Genomic DNA, 22,326 nt, shown 5'->3' on the forward strand with positions numbered 1-22,326 from the left:
CTTGTGGAAGGAGCTCAAGAATAAAGTCCACATGAGACACCCAAAGAACCTAGATAACTTGGAGAAGATCTGCATGGAGGCGTGGGCCAAGATAACTCCACAGACCTGTGCTGGCCTGATCAGGTCTTATAAAAGACGATTATTAGCTGTAATTGCAAACAAGGGTTATTCCACAAAATATTAAACATAGGGGTTGTATAATAATTGACCCACACTTTTATGTTTAAAATTTAATAAAATTCAACTGAGCAACATAACTTTTTGGTTTGTAAGATTTATGCTTCTGTTCATAAAACCTACTCTTGTTTGCAGTTTGAAGGCTCTAACTTATTTGCATCTTATCAAACCAGCTAAATCTGCAGGGGGTTGAATACTACTTGTAGGCACTGTATACAGAATATTAGAATGCTGTATATGAGGGCTGCAAGGTGGTGGCCGTATCTCATATTGGGCAAAACTGGTGACCAGTTCCCTTTAAGCAACTCAAGAGCAAACTCATTGGCCCAAAGTCATAAAGATCAGAGGTTTTCCATGCAGATCCTGATGAGTGGCATGTTGAAGTCAGATGCTCCTTGATCCAATAAGAGGTGCCCACCTATTAATGAATCTAGCATGTCTGAGATGTGGTGTGCACCTTGCCACGAATCTTGTTCCAATCAGGGCTGGAGTAACATTTATAGAGTAAGGAATGCCACCACTAGTCATAAATTTGACTAGCGCTGGTTACCACGTCTTGTCCCGCTCCACCTACTTTGTGGGAGCAGTATGAAAATACTGCCAGACAGACAAAATTTTAGTTCAGCCTCGCATTGAGACAGAATTCTGGTGTAAAAGCATTAATGAATAGAAAGTGCAAGAAACAGGAGAAATCCAACTGCACGAACAGTGAATGTTTTATTCACAAAAATACTTCAGGGACATACTAAGTCAGCGATACAGCTTATAAGGCACTCATCAATGCGTCTCAGGCGTCTGTGCACCCTTAATCATGATTCATGGAGCTGGATTTCTCCTGTTTCCTGCGCCTGACGCGGCATTTCCATGCTCCGAACACCTCCAGGATGCAAAACACGATGAGCTGGACTATATTTATACATTAATGAATAGACCCCATTGTATAGGACTCAAAAACTGCACCTGTGTCCAGCCTTAGGCTATGTTAAGGCTATGTGCCCACGATGCAGAAATGCTCTGGATTTTTCCTGAGCGTTTCTGCATCTCCCTGGCAGAAAAAAACGCATGTGGATTGTACATGCGTTTTTCCTGCCGGGGACAAGCGGATGTGAAGCGTTCTTCACATGCATTTCCGCATGCGGGTTGTCAAGCGCTTTCCAAGCGATTTTAGCATCACTTGGAAAGTGCTTGACAACTTGGTCACACTATATAAATCCATGCAAACGGCATGGATTTATATAGTGTGACCGAAAGAATGCTAAAAAATAAATATTATACTTACCTTCTGATGGCCCCCGGTGTCCTTGTCTTGGCTTGCCGGCAGCTCGCGGTAGACTAAAGGACCTGCCGACGTCAGCGGTCGCGTGACCCGTCAAATGACTAAATGACGCCACCGCAGGTTCTTTTAGTCTACCGCGAGCTGCCGGCAAGCCGAGACAAGGACACCGAGGGCCATCAGAAGGTAAATATAATATTTATTTATTATTTTATTCTTTTTTTACAGGTTCTATGGTACCCGGGTCCAGAGGAGAGTCTCCTCTTCTCCAAACCCGGGTACCATCCACACATTGAAACGCATGTAATCCGCATGTACAGATTCAGTGATGCGGATGACATGCGTTCCAATGGAAGTCAATGGCGGCGAAAACGCCGCACTTCCGCAAAGTAATTGGTAGTGCTGCGTTTTTTTCTGCAATGATAATCCGCAGCGAAAATTTCAGCAGCATGTGCACAGCACATGCGGATTATCATTGGGGAACATGGCAGGCCTTCTACCAAGCGCTTTTTAATAGTTTCTGCAGCGGAATTGCCGCTGCGGAAACGCTTAAAAAACACAGAGGGCACACAGCCTGACAGTTTTTTTTTTTTTTTTAAGGCAAAAATGAGAAGAAACCGCTTATGGAAACGTTCTTAGTGGCTTTTTTTATGATTTTTGTTTTGGACCTCTCTGGTTTACAAAGCATGAGTCAAAGAATCCGACCAATCATTACAAAGGAAGCCCTAGTCCATGTTCCTCCTCGATGCAATCATGACTGAATGTAATAGGATAGTGGCTCATACATGTTGTCTCTACAATCAATCAGTGTCCTTGGGACTGACAGAGATCCTCAAGTAGAGAGCTCAGCTTATCTTGGTAAGTACCATGATCAATGGATGGAGCAGGAGCGGTCACGCACAACAATGTTGCTCCATTCAACCACAAAACAGCCAAGAAAAATGAGAAGTGAGACCTGCAGCAGCCAATTATCACCAAACTCAAGGACAGGTGATAAAGGTCTTTATCTGAAAGCCTCTTTAATCAAAAATGTATGTATGAAATAATTCCCCCATTCTAACACCCCCTCTTCCCCCCAAAAAACTAATATTTTCATTCATTTTGCATGTATGCACACAGAGCTGCTATCTATTTCGGAGTCCCCCCACCTCTGTTCAGTATAGTAAATAATGTTTCATTGACTTTCAATTAAATTAATATTAGGGCATATTTTTAAGATTTTTCAATGTTTTTTGTTAAATGTGTGCCACTGCCATTACATCTATGCAGAGTAGGTGGGCAGGAGGACAAGGGGCAGGAGGACAAGGGGCAGGAGGACAAGGGGCAGGGTGCCTATAAGAAATGTAGTTTCCCAGTCTGAAGCAGCGGTCACACGAGGAGCCTTGTACTCAGGGCAAGGCAATCAGCTGTTATCATAAGATGAATCTCCTACCATCTTCCCTACGGCGCCCACTGGAATGGAATGTTTTATTACATATCATCCATGTAAATAAATGTAATACATGGATGGGCAGAGTTTGCCAAAATAAATAAAACCTGAAATTTGTTGAAGCTCTCTACTTTGGCCAATAGAAGGAGAAAGAGCAGGGGCTGTCGTAAGGAATGTAGTAAGAAGCCCTCCCATGAAAATATATATATTATTTTTTTTTTTACATTAAACTGTGTATATGTGTTCGGTGTGTAGTATGGGTGTATTAATATACTTACCTACAGCCACGCTCTCCGTTGTCCAGCGCCATTCTGCTCCTCTTCTCAGTGACGTCACCGCTCAGACAAGCTAGCTCGCTCAATGAGAGTGTCAGAAGTCTCTTTTACAATGTAAGCCTATGAAGGCTCATTCTAACGCTACATAAACTTACATTGTAAAAGCCACTTCGGGATTACACAGAGTGCAGTGTGATCCTGATATTCTGAAGAGCGGTGAAGTCACTGAAAAGAGGAGCAGAACAGCGCTGGATCCCGGAGAGAGCTGTGGTAGGGGAGTATATTAACACACTCACACGACACTGCAAAATATTAATGGGAGTGCTTTTTTTTAATAAAGGGGTTGTCTAATCTTTCTTCAGGAACACGCCACTCCTCTGCCTGAAGGCTTCCTGGGGGATGGTGAGCTCCTAAAGATTGACAGTTTGCACCAGAGGAATCGCCGCTTTGCTGATCCGCACTGAGCGGTCCTTCATGTCGCTAGTGGAGGCAGCTTTGCTTCTGCAGCATCGGAGGATTCTAGAGTAAGAGCCAGCTTCAGAGCAGCATTTGCAAGCTCTAAAGTAGGGGTGGGAAACCTTTTTTTTCTGCTGGGGGCTATTTGGATATTTATAACATCATTCACGGGCCGTAAAAAATTATCAATTTGAAATTTATTCTGCTATATATGGTCAAGCAGTTAATTATCTCACCCCTAATGTGATGGCTGGAGCTGCTTCTCTTTGGTGAGGCTGTAATGTTAGGTGGTATTGATGTTACTACTCGCAACTTCTTTTCCTGGTTTGCGTTGGTCTGGAGTCAACTGTTTGATGAATTTTGAAAAGAATTTGCAGCAGCAGGTTCTGAACATAGGAGACCCCGGGGGCACAGAGGCGTCGCAGGAAGGGCCCAGAGGCGTCGCAGGAAGGGCCCAGAGGCGTCGCAGGAAGGGCCCAGAGGCGTCGCAGGAAGGGCCCAGAGGCGTCGCAGGAAGGGCCCGGGGGCGTCGCAGGAAGGGCCCGGGGGCACAGAGGCGTCGCAGGAAGGGCCCGGGGGCACAGAGGCGTCGCAGGAAGGGCCCGGGGGCACAGAGGCGTCGCAGGAAGGGCCCGGGGGCACAGAGGCGTCGCAGGAAGGGCCCGGGGGCACAGAGGCGTCGCAGGAAGGGCCCGGGGGCACAGAGGCGTCGCAGGAAGGGCCCGGGGGCACAGAGGCGTCGCAGGAAGGGCCCGGGGGCACAGAGGCATCGCAGGATCAATTAAAAAGAGTATGCAAGCCAGCACTCCTTGCTTAGGAAACAAGCCACCTCTGATAGACTGCAGAAGTGGCAGGTAACATACGCAACAAACAGTAAACTATAGAATTAAAAAACTGTGTACTTGAGAAACCGGATTTTTAACAAAAGCTGCTTGTTTTTACCAGCACTTTGTAATTGTATCCATTTAATAAGATGAGACAACCACACTAATTGGAAACACGAATGAATCAAGGAATTAGGAATATTTTACAGCATGTCACAAGATACTGCATTATAACTGGCAGCAGGACAGTAAAAAAATTGACCCGAGCAACAAGTCATAAAGAAAGATCTTGGACTAAATATCCAGCTTCCCTTTGGGAGGCTCTTGTAATAAAAATACATAAAAAAAACTGCACCAACAGTAGTGTGCATGCGGTCTCATGAAGCAGAGTTCTCATGGTCAGCACTGAACAGCAGTTTGCTGCTGCTCAATTATGTCCTTACGTATCATAGCCCTAACACTAAAAATTGATCACCAAATTATTACAGAAAAACTACTGCTGACAGATCAGACACTTATTCAAAGTATTGATCAGTCACTCTTTGCTTATATATTTGTACACAGTGCTCACCTGGACTATGAGACCGCCATCTTTCCCCATCTCTTCTGGGTGCTGCAGTTCTCCAAACACCTCCACCTTCCTCTTCCTCACCATTAACCTCCTCTCTCAGGCTCCGCCAGTTCCCACTCTCCGAGCGGATAAACTCTTGCTTTCTCCCAGCAGGTACTGTGCCGCCCTCTTCAAATGCAGGCCGAACTGGAGGTGGTTATAAGAGAATTAGTCTCACACTATCACCTGCAGATCTGCTCACTCGTCTTCCAAGATCAGGAAGCCGCAGCTAAGCAGCACTCGTCAGTATTTCTGAACAACATCTCACTGACATCAAACACAAGTTAAAGCCTCCCATATACTTTAGATTGCCAGCAGACCCACCAAGATGCATCGTTCGACTAGTAGCCCTAGACCAGTCAGGAAACCTCTATCTTCTACTACACGCAATTGACTCGGACACCATGCATGAGAAAAATCCTAACACTCCAAATGCCAAGAGTAAGCTTCTGTGTCTGGCCACATGAGCGCACCAGGCAATATGACAATCCATTGTGGGTCTGCAAGCCTTAGTTTATGTGCCCACGTTGCGGAAATGCTGCATATTTTTTACGCTTCTCCCTGGCGGGAAAATCGCATGCGGATTTTACATGCGGTTTTCCCGCCAGGTAGAAGCGTTTGTGAGGCGTCTTTGCATGCATTTCCACATGCGGGTTATCAAGCACTTCTCCAAGTCATTTAAGCATCACTTGGAAAAGTGCTTGACAACTTGTTCACACTATATAAATCCATGCAACCGGCATGGATTTATATAGTGTGACCAAGTAATAGTTAAAAAAAAAAGAATCAGAATGGTAAAAAATAAAAAAATAAAGTTTATACTCACCTTCCGATGCATTCTCTGCCCCGTCCGGAGTCTTGAGCGGCTCACGCTGTTGTGTGCAGGACCTGCGGTGACGTCATTGAGTCATGTGATGGGTCACAAGACTCAATGACGTGGCAGGTCCTTCACACAACAGCGCGACGGAGGGAAAACATCAGAAGATAAGTATAAACTTTATTTTATACTTTTTTTTTTTTTACAGGTTCTTTGGTACCCAGGTCTGGAGGAGAGTCTCCTCTCCTCCAGACTTGGGTACCATCCGCACATTGAAACGCATGCGGAAACGCAAAATTAATGAACATGCTGCGGATTTTTGACCGCAGCATATACGCTGCGGAAAAATCCGCAGCATGGGCATTGACATTGCGGAATGCCATTGGGGACCATGGGGTGCGGATATACATGCGTTTTAAAAGCGCTTACGCTGCGGAAATTCCGCAGCATATACGCTTGTAATACGCAACGTGGGCACGCAGCCTTCATGTGAATAAACACAGACATTAACTCCTGGCTCTTGTAGTGACGAGCTTTTTTTTTTTCCAACCACTACTTGAATTGACTTCTCGTCACCCCACACTCACCAATATATCAGAGAAGGATTGTGCCGCTCACATTTTGTTTTTCATATTGCTAGGATATAATTTAGATGGGATCATTTAAGTGAAGAGTAAACCAGCACTGCGGCCCCTTCATTATGAGAACGATGGGGGTCCCACAGGTAACATAGTTTTTAAGTTGAAGGAAGACTAAGTCCATCTAGTTCAACCCATAGCCTAACATGTTGATCCACAGTAAGGCAAAAAAAAAAGCATGTGGCAAACACGAAGCCCCACATTGGGGGAAAAAAATTCCATCCTGACTCCATACGGCAATCAGACTAGTTCTCTGGATCAACGCCCTATCAAGGAATCTAGTATATATAACCTGTAATATTATACTTTTCAAGAAAGGCATCCATGCCCTTCTTACATTTTAGTAGTGAATCACTCATTACAACATCATGCGGCAGAGAGTTCCATAGTCTCACTGCTCTTACAGTAAAGAATCCCCGTCTGTGATTATGATTAAACCTTCTTTCCTCCAGACGTAGAAGATGCCCCCTTGTCCCCGTCTCAGGCCTCAGAGTAAAAAATTTTTCAAAATCTATTTGATATATTAATATTAGAATGTATTCATTGGAGTCCAGACGCTAGCAGTGAGTGTCAGCTCAATAACTGTGTTCCACGAAGTCTGGGGATAAGCGGCTGCAGGAGATTGGTCTGATAAGCGCAACACTCAGAGGAGGAGGAGGAGGTGGTGTTAGGTACTGACCCATCATTGCCATCATCTGTACTCCAAATGGGTACGTTCTGATATCAAAGCAGCTAAAGGCAGCCAGAAAGACTGGGGAAAAGCAGGAATTTAAAAGCCACTTAAAAAAGCTATTTTTATATGGAAATGAAGACAAATCCTCCAATAAAGTGATTCGCAAAGTTTCATAAGTTTCCATGCAGGTCAATATTATTTAAAAAAAAATTAAAATAATGTTTAGTTACTCTTTATCTCATCATCTATCCTATCGTACCTTGCGTAGGAGAACTAAAAGATTTCCATCCATACAATAAAAGTGATACAACACTTTGCAGAAAAATCTATGCATTGTGATGGCCAACGGCCGCACATTTGAGTGTCAAAGTTTTGTGATCAGTGGGCATCAATGCAGACAAAGGTTTTCTCACACAAAAAAGGAAGGGTAAAGAAGGCTCAAATGGATGATGAAATGCATTTTAAATGCATTCACTCCTTCTCCACAGAGTATAAAACAAGCTGGCTTTTTAGACCGTGATCTCTTAGGATCTTTTACTCCAATCTTACTTGATCTATAGGCATTCAAAAGATAATCATGTAGTGCTGGACGGAGCCAGGAAAGAATTTTTGGAAAGGCAATTTATGTACCGTGACACTTAACACACCATACGCCACACTATTCCATTACCTTCTGCATTAATTTAAGTGCAAAAACGGACATGCATGCTGAATTTTTTTTCCACGGTGGAATATATATATATATATATATATATATATATATATATATATATATATATATATATATATATATATATATATATATATATATATATATATACACATACACACACACACACATATATACACACACATATATATGAACACAGGTATATATATATCAGGTTAGGAAAACAAAGGCGCCCCGTGTGTGGACCTGCATGTCCCAGAATATGTTGCCTGCTGCTTGGTTACCAGTAACAACTAAAGACTCCGAAATTCTGATGACATTATGTATTGTGGAAGATGCTAAATACTGCTGCTCGTGTGCATCGATCTGTCAATCCATTCAATGCAGCTTACAGAAAACATATGTCCCAATGCTTGTAAGTAAAGCAAACACCTAATGAAAGTACTCATTCAACCGGGTCAAAAGCAAAAAAACAACGCTGCATAATCCTTGCTGAAAGATGATTTGCCGAGAGACCAATATTTTTTTTTGCTAAATATTTCACTTAACTCAGGCACCTGACTTAGACGGCTGCCTGTTTTTCACGTGCTTGGGCTATCCGCTAAAAAAAAAAAAAAAAATTATAGCACATGTCCATTAAAAAAAAAAAAAAAAAAAAAAAAAAAGCTGTCTCCCGCTTATTCACTTCAAAGTAAGTTTTGGTAGCAAATTGGCACTCCATTCACACAGGGTACTCATATCTCCCAGTTTACAGGACTGATAAGGTTCTCATGATTGATGGGGCCTGTCTACTGAGACGCCTATTGAACCTGTAAACTGGGAGGCATGAGTACAGTGTGTGAATGGAGTGCTAATGTGCATGTCAATTACCCTGTAGATGACTTAAAACGTTTTTTAATGTGACAACTCCTTTAGGTAGTTTCAGCAGTTCTCGGATTACCTATCGAGCCCTCTAATGCTTGAAATTATTGCAGATGAAACGTCACTGCCATCTATCACACATTAGAAGATCACTTTAATTTGACATAAGTTGTCAAAGGGAACCTGTCAGGTGGAAAATGGGATCTGTTCTGCAGGTAGGATGTTCTAAAGCAGGAGATAATCAAATCACATACTTTTTTTTGTCGAAGGGTTCAGTAAATTTTTTTCATTGAAATCTGTTTGTATGTATAGGTATACGAGTCAATCACTAATAGGACAGCCCACTGGACTCATATACATGCAAACACCAGGGATTTCAATGCAGCATAGGATACTAAATCTTTTCCAGCAATCCTATATAGAGTGGGGAAAATAAGTATTTGATACACTGCCGATTTTGCAAGTTTTCTCACCTAGGTCTGTAATTTTTATCATAGGTACACTTCAACTGTGAGAGAATGTTAAAAGAAATCCAGAAAATCACACTATGATTTTTACATAATTAATCTGCATTTTATTGCAGTCGTCCTGCCCCTCCTTAGCAGAATAGCACCCTTAAAGTATGTTTCACCCACCATGCTTCACTGTTGGGACGGTGTTCTTGGGGGTTGTACCCATCCCTTTTCCTCCAAACACAGTGAGTAGAGTTGATCCCAAAAAGTTCTATTTTGGTCTCATCTGACCAGATCATCCAGATGGTCATTGGCATACTTCAAACAGGCCTGGACATGTACTGGCGTGAGCAGGGGGACCTTGCGAGCCCTGATGATTTTAGTCCATGACGGCAGTGTGTGTTACTAACGGTAATGTTTGAGACCGATCCCAGCTTTCATCAGGTCATTGACCAGGTCCTCTCGTGTAGTTCTGGGCTGATTCCTGACCTGTCTCAGAATCATCCTTACCCCACAAGGCGAGATGTTGCATGGAGCCCCAGACCGAGGAAGATTGACAGTCACCTTGTGTTTCTTCCATTTTCTAATAATTGTGCCAACAGTTGTTGCCTTCTCAACAAGCTGCTTGCCTTTTGTCCTGCAGCCTATCCCAGCCTTGTGCAGGTCTACAATTTTGTCCCTGGTGGGCCATGGTGGAGAGGTTGGAGCGTGATTGATTGAGTGTGTGGACAGGTGTCTTTTATACTGGTAACGAGTTCAAACAGGTGCAATTAATACAGGTAATGAGTGCAGAGTAGAAGGGCTTCTTAAAGAAAAACTAACAGGTCTGAGAGAGCCTGAATTCTTGCTGGCAGGTTGCTAATCAAATACTTATTTCATGCAATAAAATGCAATTTAATCATTTAAAAATCATACAATGTGATTTTCTGGATTTTATTTTTAGATTCTGTCTCTCACAGGTGAAGTGTACCTACGATAAAAATTACAGACCTCTCCATTCTTTGTAGGTGGGAAAACTTGCAAAATCAGCAGTGTATCAAATACTTATTTTCCCACTGTATCATTCTGCTCAGCTTCTGCTTCTCCATATCTTGCTGACCACAGATCGGACGTCATATAAAATGTGACAGGTTCCCTTTAAATAATTTACAATGGGCAATAATCTAGCTAAAACTTGGTTGCGGGAGGACCCTTTTAAGAAAGGCTTGTAAATGAAATTTTACTGCAAAATTAGGTTAAATCCTTCTCGTACAAGGAAACTCTTACTGAAAATAAACCGTAATTATCTAGAAATGATTTATTCTTCTAAAGTACAACCCAGTGTCTACATTACGGCCAATTTTTCACCATTCATTCTTACTTTTAGCCTACTTTCTACCAAAGCTTCAAGATCCGGTAAGAACAGGAGTGAAATCTTTGGATTGCACCCAGCGCTCATTAGTGGGTTATTTTTGATCAAGAGCCAAAAGTGCTGTTTATGGAAAAAAAAAAAAAAGAAAAGACTAGAAGTGTGTCGGTAGCTGTGTGAAGTGGTCGGCAGGAGGGGAGAACACAGGGTCAGGAACTCAGTCTGGACATTGTTTATGGCAGACCTACTCACCTGTTCATTGCTTGGCCTATAACAAGGCACACACAAGAAAAAAGAATACTGGCTTAATTGAATGGTCTCTGCTTTAACCAGAACAGTAGATATTATTACCAAGCACAGACAGGTAGGGGTTAAATACCATAACGCATCAAACCCATGATCCATTTATGACAGCTATTTGTATTAACAGGACAAAAGTGATTGGTGTTTTTTTTCAAAAGATAAAAATAATGAAGTATTGGGACAGTCGCGCATGAGAATAGTGTGGACTAGTGAATTAAATAACTGGGAAATAATTAAATGGGAATCTGTCAGTACAATCACCACCCCCCACCCCTCCATAAACCGCATATAAGGCATGCAAGTCTTTGAAATATAAATCCATCAACACCTTGATATTTTTATCTGTTGCTGCATTCCTTAATTGGCATTTTAATTCATATGCAAATGAGTTGGCAAGTGCTATGGGGATGACAGAGCACTTAAGGAGCCACTCCCTTCATAGCCCAGCACCAACCTCTCTGACTTAATCGTTCACGGTCTGATTTGCTTGTCTGGCTCCTGATGTCAGACAAACAGTAAGACATCAATGAAGCTAAAGAGGCCGATACTGGGCAAGGAAACAAGTTATGGTGGCAGAAGATTGTTAAGTGCTCGCTCTCGACCAGAGCACTATATACATAATTTGCATATAAATTTATATACTCATTAAGTAATGCAACAACAGATAGAAGATATATAGGTGTTGATGGATTTATTTATCTCAAGGACCTGCATGTCTATATATGCAATTTGGGGGGGGGGGTATCTTGAGGGTCTTTTAAATCCACTTTGTAGGTGTCGTACCATGTCATACCATGATGCGGAGCCGCAAAAAAACAGTGTGGCAATCCACATTTACATTAACCATGGTAGTTAAAAATTATATTATATAAATAAATGATGACCAATGATACTTAAAAACTATTGCATGAGAAAAATATGGCTGCCTCTTTCCAGAACTAGCGACACCTCTTGTCCCAAGACTTTGTTTGGTATCGCAGCTCAGTCCCATTCAAGTAAAAAAAAAAAAAAAAAAAAAAAAGGGGGAGGGGGGGGGGTAATCTGCAATACCACAGACTGGGGATGCTTGTTTTTTGAAGCCTTGCATAAGACTTTGAAACGGGTTACCCCATATTGAACATATATGGCACATCCGCAAGATATACCTTAAAAGGTCCAATGCTGGGACCTGCATCAGTCTTGAAAACAGGGCTCCACTGTGTGAAGTCCATAATCAAAAGCACATTCTTTTGTACTGGGTTCTCAAAAATTGCTGTGAGTGTGCTTGCCAATTTTCAGAACTCTCATACAAGTTAAGAGCGGGGCCAACCCTAAGAACTAATAGACAGTTAGTTGCTAACTATTTTTGTTCTGCCCTATGCAGATCTTTGCCAGCGCAGATCTTCTGCTGGCGACTGTGCAGCTTCTGCTGACATCACATAGAAAGAGCAGCAGCTTCTCCTGTGCTCTGCCCTGACGGGGTGTGACTGGTGACGTAATGCTGATTGACAGCCGGCTCCCTAACTGCCTGCTGGTAGCTCTTAGACATAGTATAAAAAATAAATAAATTTAGTCCCGGAAAACCCCTTTAAGAAGGACCTGACACCAGTTCAAAAATGGCCAGTTATTTTATTCCTACTATTAGTTATTTTATTCCAGATATCTGGACCTTTTTATTTGGCGATAATTTTTAGGGTCTCTACAAGAGAACGGGGCTCTCAGGATTCTCTGGGGACATCTTTAGGCTGCTTTGCATTATTACTTGTCCCTTGGTAAAGGCCAAAAAAAATAGCTTTAGATGAAAAGGCCCATATCTCTGGAACAAAAAATACTCGGGAGTGGCAGCAATAAAATAAGAGCAAAAATCTGCCTGTTTTTGAGGTCCTCTTTAGGGCACATTTCCTGACATGATGAAAGAGGCAAAATCTGAAGTGAAGATCCGCAACACAAACTGAAATGAGGGAGACTTGAAATATGAACTATATATCAATTTATTCACATGGAAAATGTCTGTAAATAAGATCTGTAAAATCTCATTAATTACAGATGACATTAGTGGCAATTTAAAAACGCTCCCAAAATTCAACACTGCTGACATTAAAGCACATTGAAATAGATTATAAAATAGATTATAAATACTGAGTTGTGCCAGAAAAAAGAAATGCATGCGAAAAAAAAAAAAAAAAAAAATGGAGCAAGACATGAAAATGAAATACGGATAAATCTTAAAAAGGTGCTCCTACACCTCGGCTGTCAAAAGAAGATTTGTTTGACCGGCCGCTAGGTCTCTTGCTTTCCCCATACACATGAACACTCCAACCAGATCAATAGGTTTTCAATGGGGATACGGGAGAAATCCGCCGCCAGACAACCAAGTCAGCAGCTTATCTCCAATGAGAACTAAAGGACCATTACATCCTCTGTCAGGGGAAGAGACGGGAGGACCTCTACACATTTGATGGTCTGAATCTTACATCACCTTTAAGGAGTATGGGGTAGACCTTAAAAGGGTTGTCCAGTCAGAAGCTACAAGTCTGCAGTCACTATACAAGACTGCAGACTTGTAAATCCTCAAATAGCACACACTGCACGCTGTGAGCATCCTCTGATGCCATCACCAGAAGCAACCGGTCAAGTGAACACAATTATGCCATATGCATGTTCCCAGTCACATTCCGACTAGACTGTTTCCGGCCTCACTCAATACACTTGCATTGAGCAAGGCTGTGGCAAACTAGTCGGAATGTGGTCGGGAGCATGCATACTGCAAACTAGCGGTAACATGACCGCCCGCCCCTAGTGCCAGCACTGGAGAGATCTCCCAATGTGCAGTGCGCGCGATGTGAGGATTCACAACTCTGTAGGTTTAGACAACCCCTTTAAATCACTTATACCAGAAGAGGATAGGATCTGTAAAGATGTAATACTATAAACAGACACAGGGCTCCCATTTTGATCTATAATTACCCAATCATTAATAGAAACCACTACATTTGTGTCAGACACGAAAATAACATCTAAAAGTTTGTTGAAATGTTATTTTTAATGTAGAAAAAAATTAAAACTTTGTTATTTTTAAGAACAGAAGCAGGATAAATAAAGCCTCGGTTACACCAGTAATGCTTTTGCACTAACAACCGTGTAACACAACAAAAATAGTGTATCCTTCCGATGCAGCCTCTATTCATTACACAGTGATAACGTTTCGGTATAGGGGGTGGGGATCTGAAGACTTGGCAGGATGAGATATCATGTGGTACAATGAATTATACACTCAACAGGGAGGGACTTTGAAATCTGGAGACAGATACTTTTCCATTGAATAAGAACGAAAGGAGGGGGAAGAAAAAAAAAAAAAAAGTTCTTGAGATGAGGAACAAGAATTGGCACTGTGAAGGGGAAAAAGTGTCACTCCGAGGGTTAAAGAGCTGACAACTTCTGCATCCAGGGACAAGGTCTGAGATACTTGCGTAGCTTCTCCTTCTGAAGTTTGGTATGGGCATGCACTGACGTGCCACTTACAGCAGGAGGTCCAAACTTTGGGCAGGACGGTAGAACAGAAGCGCTGAGGGGAGTGGGATTTGGGTCATTACTTTAATATTCAGCACCGCAGGCCTGAAGACGGCTTTGCTCCTCCAGGAACAATAGGGCTCTGTTTGTTTCAATCGGCTTATCCAGACAGAGGCGAGCAAAGTCCAGTGGAAAACAAGCACCCACTCCCTCTGCAATGCACAGAAGAAGTGCTAGCTCTCTTTACTCACTGACCCCCAGTACTTATAGGAATACTGCTATTATACTCATTGTCTACTACGGGGAAAAAAAGAAAGCAGGGAAAAAAAAAAAAAAGGAGTCAGCAAAACAGATGAATGCTTTGGATCTCAACCATGAACTCTATGGGGTAATGAATAAGTCATGACCCCTTCTATCCCACCTTCTATAATACTATAGATCACATGCGTCTCACTAAGCTTTTAAAAGCTTGTCACAAACTAGGTTAAAAGTAACATTTTATTTTTAAAAAAAAAAAGTATTCCATAAAACCTTGTAAAAGTTGAATAAAAAGTACAGCTATTTCCATTGTACTGATCCTAAATCCATTCACGAAGCATCTCTATACCACGCTGCCAAGAACACCCTGCCCCCTAATTACATGTGCAAAAATGTAAAAACCCCACTTTGTTTCAACATATCTGAAATCATTGCTCCATTAACACCTTTCCCAAGAGGCAGTAATGAGACTGTTAATAAAGTGCACCTACTGTGCATAAGTAATCACTGGAAGGGCAGAGCTGCTACATACCACTCCCATCATGGCACATCCCTAACCCTAACCATGTAATGGCCAATCAGATGTCATGCCCAAACCGTCCAGCCTCCTGATTTATAACTGCAGGAATGTGGGTTATGACTCCAGACCCAGCAAGAGTTCCCCCCCATAGTCTGAGAAGGAGCGTGTCACTGGACTGGAAAACTAAGTCACCGAGACCAGGAACCACTGCGAAGGTGGCAGCTAGGACACAAGTGCACCCACAAGGAGCTTTTTGAGACTAGACTACCCCTAAAACTGGAACTTCATTCATATTGCAAATCCCAAGAATTTGTATTAAACAGGATTTGCATCATACAATCTGGATAAGGCAACTGAAGGGAGCAAGAACACTTACCTGACGTGTTTTTCAAAAGAAAACTCAATTAGTGGATTTCCTCCTCCCCGGCACCCAGCAGGTACGTACCCTTGACTGATGTTTAAAGTCCAAGATATGACAGAGCCATACTTCAAACATAGCACTCCTCCATGAGGCCAGAATGGCTATAGACCGGCGATCTATACACTACTGTTTCTTCTAATTCCTATCATATGAGAATCTGTCTGACAGGGCTCGGTGGCACAAGTCAACTCGGGCAGGGCCTAAAGCAAGCGCCAGAAACAGTAGTGCCAGTGTGTGTGACGCACCCCTGTGCCCCTCGCTCAGCCAGAACGGATAGCCAACACATGCTGACCATGTGATGTTTCCTCCAATGAACTGCGCTTGTGTACAAGCCCAGTGATTGAAGCTGAAAACACCGGGTGTATCTTTGGAAGTAATCAGATTAACCTCTCGGTAATTTGGTTTAGGAGTTTGATGATTAGGAATAAACACAACATTTAAAAAGATAAAATGAAACATGCTCTAACCTTCCTTACAGCGCGCACGCGCTAACCTTCCTTACAGTGCGCGCTAACCTTACTTACAGCGCGCGCTAACCTTACTTACAGCGCGCGCTAACCTTACTTACAGCGCGCGCTAACCTTACTTACAGCGCGCGCTAACCTTACTTACAGCGCGCGCTAACCTTACTTACAGCGCGCGCTAACCTTACTTACAGCGCGCGCTAACCTTACTTACAGCGCGCGCTAACCTTACTTACAGCGCGCTCTAACCTTACTTACAGCGCGCTCTAACCTTACTTACAGCGCGCTCTAACCTTACTTACAGCGCGCTCTAACCTTACTTACAGCGCTTCTTACATCAGAGCTTTATTAACTCAGTAGAGACAATGAGAAAGTGTCAAAAAAAATGTTTTCTAGCGATAAATAAAATAGATATAGATGTGTACATTATGCAGGGCACTCTCACATAAGATTTCATGCCATCACTATGTAACGCACAGAGATTTGCTTGCGTTCATGAATGTTACAAGCCTTCCTCTCTTGCACAGCGGGACAGAGCATCGGATCTGTTTAAACAAACGTCACACTGTGACAAGAATGCCGGTGCCACAGGCAAACAGGGAAGGATTGGGCTTAGTGCACTGAGCAAATGGCAAAGACAGGAACGTTGGTGTCATATCCAGGTGAATCCTACCTGCCGTCCAATGCATCCCAGAGTGAACAAAGCCGGGATATTTTCCCGCAGCAGGACATGTCACATGAACATCATGATGTGTGCGTCTAAAAGCAGCTTACCCCCGAGCGTGAAATCATAACACAAACACTCTTTCGCCCCCCTCCCTTGCTCAGTCTGGCAACAGCTCAGAACACCGGGGTTATACAGGCACAGGCCCCTGCTTGCCTTCAGGGAATAGAGCCAGAGTCAGCTCAGGTGCCTTGAGATGGAGGGGGTGGGAGGTGGCGACAATAAAGGGGAACAGACAGCGTGATAAGTTAACACTGCTCGCCATACGCTAGGCCGCAGAAGTAACAACTTGTTGGGATCTCCATGTCTATGACCCTGTTCATTTTGCTCAGGTCAGTCACAGAGGAGGACGCCATAGGCCGCTTACAAGCTGCAGGACACGCTTTACCTTCCTTCACTCTGGATGCGGTCATCTCCGTGACCAGGGAGACACGCGGTGCAGCCGGCTTCTGAGCAACTGAAAAGTGAGTATGTGACCGCGTCAGCCTGATCAGCTGGGGATTGGGATGTGGTCGGCGGCTGCGCACATACTGACGTATCCTGTAGTAAGAGCAGATCTAGGAAAAATAATCATTTCCCCTTATCTATAGCTTCAACATACAAGAGTGCAGAAGAAGATATATAGTTAAAAGAATAGCCAAATTAAAATTATGTTATCAACTGTGCATGGTTTCCATGAATAGACCTAAATTTTCATAACTTCCAAAAAGAAAAAGTCGATCTGGGTAAGGTCTGGTGACCGATGTGGCCATATAACCAAGCAGGTCTCACCTACAGATCCACTTATAATAAAATAATAGAAATTCACACTGTATGCCTAGATACACACCCCGTATGCCTATATACGCACCCTTGTACCTTGTGCCAGAGTATGCAGCATCTAGCAAACTTACTCTTATGTGATTGCTCTAGAAAAACTCCCAGGGCACACAGGCTGAACATGGCTGTAGGCCCCCATTAAACAGAAGGTGGCCAAAGAATGGAATCTGAACACAGCCCAAAAACCATTCATGTTACCAGCACAGAAACAAATTTTTTAGGAAGCCAGCACACCTCACCGTACAGGTATGAAAGGAAATGGAGACAGGAGAACATACTGCAGTCTGATCCTGCCATAGGCAGACATCAGCTAGAGATTTATAACAGCCATCACCTAATACTGTGGATATTTTTTTTATTCTACTCATCCAAGCTAAAAGGGTTTTTTCTCCCCAAGACAGACATGATCACCTATATAAAGGAACCCCGCTCATCACACATACAGGAGGTCTCGTTCTTACTCCCAGCTCATGTCTTTCATGTGAAAATCCCTTTAATACATCCAAAGTGCGAATAGTAAATAAGAGTAAGACCTTCTGCATCACTGTGCCCTATGTAGTACTTTTAGATATTTTTATTACCTCTCTATAGAGTTGTCACATCAAGACGTTTAAAAAATAAACTTATTTAAAAGAGGTTATCCAACGTTTAGAATTTTTTAGATTTACATTTAGATACTGTAAAAAAAAAATTAAAAAAAAGCAAGAAAGCTCATCTATTATGTCCAAAAGTGTTACCACATAGTTACTCCTGGGGTCCACCTAGTCCTTGTTTACATGCGGCCAGTATCGCGACCGCTGCAGCCAATCGTTGCCCCAGTCAGCAGTCAGGTGACGTACCGCTAGCATCCTGGCTCCAATCCCTGAGTGATGATGCCAGTGGTACAGACCGTGATTGCTGCAGAAGTCACAGGGCCGGTCGCATGTAAACAAAGACTAGCAGCACCGCAGGAGTGTCTATGCTGAATCGTAGGGGAACATAACAGGCGAGTTTTGCTGCTTTTGTAAATTTAAAATATTACCAGCTATTTATAAAAAATTATGTGTTCAGTCCAGTCACGACCCATCACAGTAATGGAGGATACGTAGGACTTGGAATTCATTAACTACTACTACTGGGAAACATTTAATACTGCATTTATGTAAAAATATACTTAATGCTCAAGAGCACGACTTGATGTAGCCTTGTTCTTTGTTTCAGTGGTGCTGCAGGTCAGCACAGAACGAGAGGAGGATTCTCACAGCAGGTCCCCAAGATGTACCCTGCTCAACTCTTGTTCTCATCGACTTGTAACCAAAGATGGGCACAGCACCATAAAAGCTGCTGGGATCCAGGGGCAGGGACTGTCATATCTGCGTGACATTTGGGGGCTACTGCTTGACATGCGCTGGCGCTGGATGATGTTGGCTTTTTCGGCTTCTTTCCTGGCACACTGGCTCCTTTTTGCTGTTTTTTGGTATCTTCTGGCTGAAATGAATGGAGATCTGGCTCTGGACCATGATGCCCCACCAGAGAATCACACCATTTGTGTGAAATATATCACAAGCTTCACTGCTGCCTTCTCATTCTCTCTGGAGACTCAGCTTACCATTGGATACGGCACCATGTTTCCAAGTGGAGATTGCCCAAGCGCCATCGCTCTTCTTGCTGTGCAAATGCTGCTCGGACTCATGCTGGAGGCCTTCATTACAGGTCAGCTATTCCCAGATTACAGCCCCAAAAGCTGTATGTGTTGTAAGATGTTATAAGTAATATAATTACATATATTATTCAAGTTTTGCATAGGCGTGTTTTCACTTATTCCAGATCTTGTATTCAACAGGCGTTTTTGTGGCAAAAATTGCAAGACCAAAGAATCGTACTCCGTCAATCCTTTTCTCAAGGCTGGCAGTGGTGGGTAGTCCGGAAGGAAAGCCATGTCTAATGTTCCAAGTGGCCAACACCCGCCCAAGTCCATTAACCATGGTCAGAGTCAGTGGGATTCTCTACCAAGAAAGAGGTGACGGCCAAATCCAGCAAAGCAGCGTGGACTTTTTATTGGACTGTCAAAATGGCAGTGGTGAGTGCCCGTTCTTCTCTTTCCCCCTCACGTACACTCACAGTCTCTCTCCCGGGAGCCCGCTAGCAGCTTTATCGCAACGCGAAACTATCTCTTTGTCAGGTCACTTGGAGCTTGTGGTCTGTCTATCTGCTACTCAGGAAGGCTCAGGGGAAATTTGCCAGAGCCGTACTTCTTATCTACCAAGTGAGATACTTCAAGGACACCGCTTTGCACCATGTCTAACACGTCGGCCCGAAGGAGGATACCGCGTTTGTATGGAAACGTTTGGCAATCCACTCCCTGAGTTGCCACAAGCCTCACACAGACAGTCCCACAGAACTGAGCTGGAAGTCTGTGCCAACGGCCAAAGAGGGGACACCTTTCAAATCTGCGAGACTGGACTTGGAGAGTAAAATACTTCAAAGCAAATGACTTTCCTTAGTCCCTTCAGCCATCCTCATTCCGATACCTACGCCGACGCTTCTCCAAAGGAAATTCACACAGGAAATGAGGGCACCATCATCAAGGCTCCAAAAGACTGTTCTGTTATACCTTACTAGAGAACACCAAGCTCTGTGGCCCCGATGTTACAACAGGGGTCTGTGGGACTCTGCCACCCAACAATGGATAACTGTAATAAAGAATTGCTGAGGGGAGTGACAGCACTCCAAGAAAAGGCAGAGTAGTCTAAAGAGACGGCTGTGGGCTGACAGCGGACTAGCACTTGTAAATGTGCAGCCAGCACGCCAACTCAGACGCTAAAGTGCAAATGATACAATGGACATGACTGGGAAAAGCAACTCAGATTGTTCATATAACAGGAAGAGTTTGTTCGTTTTATCAGATCGTCCTCTCAATGTGGAGTGCACTGTTCTTAGTAATACAGGAGTCCATAAGTGACGCAAAGTGCCAGAGGTACACAGTAGATGAATGCAGGTACACCGATATAGTGGAAACACGTGCATGCTTCCTCGTCACCCAGTAGTAAAGTATCACACATTGTATATTGTAGAGATGGCATATAATGCACTCATGCAGGTGAGGAATACAATGCCGTACACGCATACTCGCTTGGCCTTTTCTAAGATTCAGACTCAGCACTTATAGGAATCACTGTATTAACCCTTAACAATTCCAAGCTGGCAGATTACAGTAGCAGAAGGAAGGCAAAGACCCAGAGGGGATCTTTTCTGGAGCAGGAAGGGTGTAAGGGGCTGCACAGAGGCCGGCCATGCATCTCCCATTCAATATATTTGTGACAATAAACATGAATAAACTGTGTGCTTCCAGTCCGTTCCCTGCTGCGGGTCCATGTGTGAATGCACAAAGTGACATGGTGATGTGGCCTAACAGGACTAAGACCACAACTTATTATTAGGTGGCTCTCCTCATCAGGGGATTCTTATTTGCCTTTACAAATTGTTACAAGAACACAATGGGGAAATTGTTTTATAAATTGTTGCAAAAAAGTACGGAGCAGTTTGCCTATTGCAACCATAATACATGTCCGGCCCAAAAATATTAATGTTTCCTACAGTAGATTAAGACAACTTTATGTAAAAGAAAAAGTATTACCTGCTTCTTTTCGTGTTGGCTTTTCAAACCGACGATCTCCTCTGATGGGGTACAAAGAGACGAAATTCAGAAATGTACAACTGGTGAAAGCCCCTCTACAAAGTCATGCAAGGGTGCAAGCTGTGCTGTCTATTAGGTCATCCTCGCATGAGAGAGAATCTGGCAGATTATGCTAATGTCACTCGGATTACACTCTGTCAATGCGAGTGTCATTTTAGTGTGATCCGATCCTCTCGCATGAGGGAATCGCAGTACAGGTGCGGAGAAGACGGAGAACTTAATTTCTTCATTCTCTGTGTTCATGGTAATCGGCATGCTCTCGGATGACATCCGATTGCAGTCGGATGTTTCACACGTACCCTTAGACTTGTACAGGTGCTCTTGATCAGATTATCGGATGCATTCACAGCATGCTGCCATTGTTTTCTCATGCCGAATCGCCATGAGAAAAAAAAATGACAGATCTGCACTGCCCCATGGTATAACATTATGCCGAGTGCTTTCCATTAAAACATCGGATAGCACTCAGTTGTGTGAGAAAGCCCTAAAGGTGCATTTACACATCCGTGTGGAATTTCATTTTTTATTGAACAGCACTCAGACCCACAGAGTCTCTCAGAGCCATTCATACATCCACGAAAATTCTCAGGACTCAACGTTATATTGTCCTTTTGTTATTCTCGCTGGAAACGTATAGAAAACTGACAGCTAGGTTTTACCATTCTCCACGTCAAAGGGGTGTCTCCCTAAACACGTGATGTTACATCAATGTCGACAATCAGATAATGAAGGGACACACCCTACTGACATACACAGGGAATAATAATAATAATAATATCATCACATAGTTGTCAGTTTATTCATGCATTTAAAATGAGTAATCCAATAATGCAGAGCGTTAGTAAAAGATGCTATAAACAAGACACGAGAGCTGACAAATACCCTAGAAACTGAAGCTCACACTACATTTAGTCATCTTTGCAACCACTCTTACCTTTCTTCCCAACTTTGTGACCTATGCATTTCACGGACTCCTCGACCAAAGCCACTCTCTACTTCGTCGAAACTTCTTTGGTAAAAACCACCTTCTCCTCTTCCTCTGCCTGTGAAACAAAATGGAAACAAATTAAACTTTAAGGATTAAACTAAGAACCAACATGTCATTTATTAGTAAGTGGTCAGCCATGTGTGAAGGGGGCTGGCTGACAG

General features: G+C 43.1%; 2 protein-coding genes across 7 annotated transcripts in view; one reads left to right on the forward strand and one right to left on the reverse strand.

The window, feature by feature from the left end:
* Window positions 1-22,326, reverse strand: part of GIGYF2 (GRB10 interacting GYF protein 2) — a 150,922-nt gene that overhangs the window by 80,327 nt on the left and 48,269 nt on the right. For 4 of the 6 annotated variants that reach the window (XM_073674499.1, XM_073674500.1, XM_073674497.1 and 1 more), the window contains exons 6-8: window positions 22,112-22,220; window positions 21,118-21,158; window positions 5,006-5,191 (exon numbers count right to left, since the gene is read on the reverse strand). In XM_073674499.1, coding sequence (XP_073530600.1) covers window positions 5,006-5,191; window positions 21,118-21,158; window positions 22,112-22,220 — 336 coding nt within the window. The remainder of the gene's footprint in view (window positions 1-5,005; window positions 5,192-21,117; window positions 21,159-22,111; window positions 22,221-22,326) is intronic. The other 2 variants (XM_073674502.1, XM_073674501.1) reach the window with 1 other exon arrangement.
* Window positions 14,813-22,269, forward strand: KCNJ13 (potassium inwardly rectifying channel subfamily J member 13). Its single transcript, XM_073674503.1, has 4 exons — window positions 14,813-15,510; window positions 17,015-17,146; window positions 18,702-19,193; window positions 19,324-22,269. Coding segments are annotated over exons 2-4 (1,125 nt in total). The 5' UTR covers window positions 14,813-15,510; window positions 17,015-17,145; the 3' UTR covers window positions 19,956-22,269.

This window comes from Phyllobates terribilis, unplaced genomic scaffold (genome assembly GCF_046119375.1).
Source record: "Phyllobates terribilis strain yellow unplaced genomic scaffold, ASM4611937v1 Scaffold_3__8_contigs__length_932513732, whole genome shotgun sequence".
Taxonomy (NCBI): Eukaryota; Metazoa; Chordata; class Amphibia; order Anura; family Dendrobatidae; genus Phyllobates; species Phyllobates terribilis.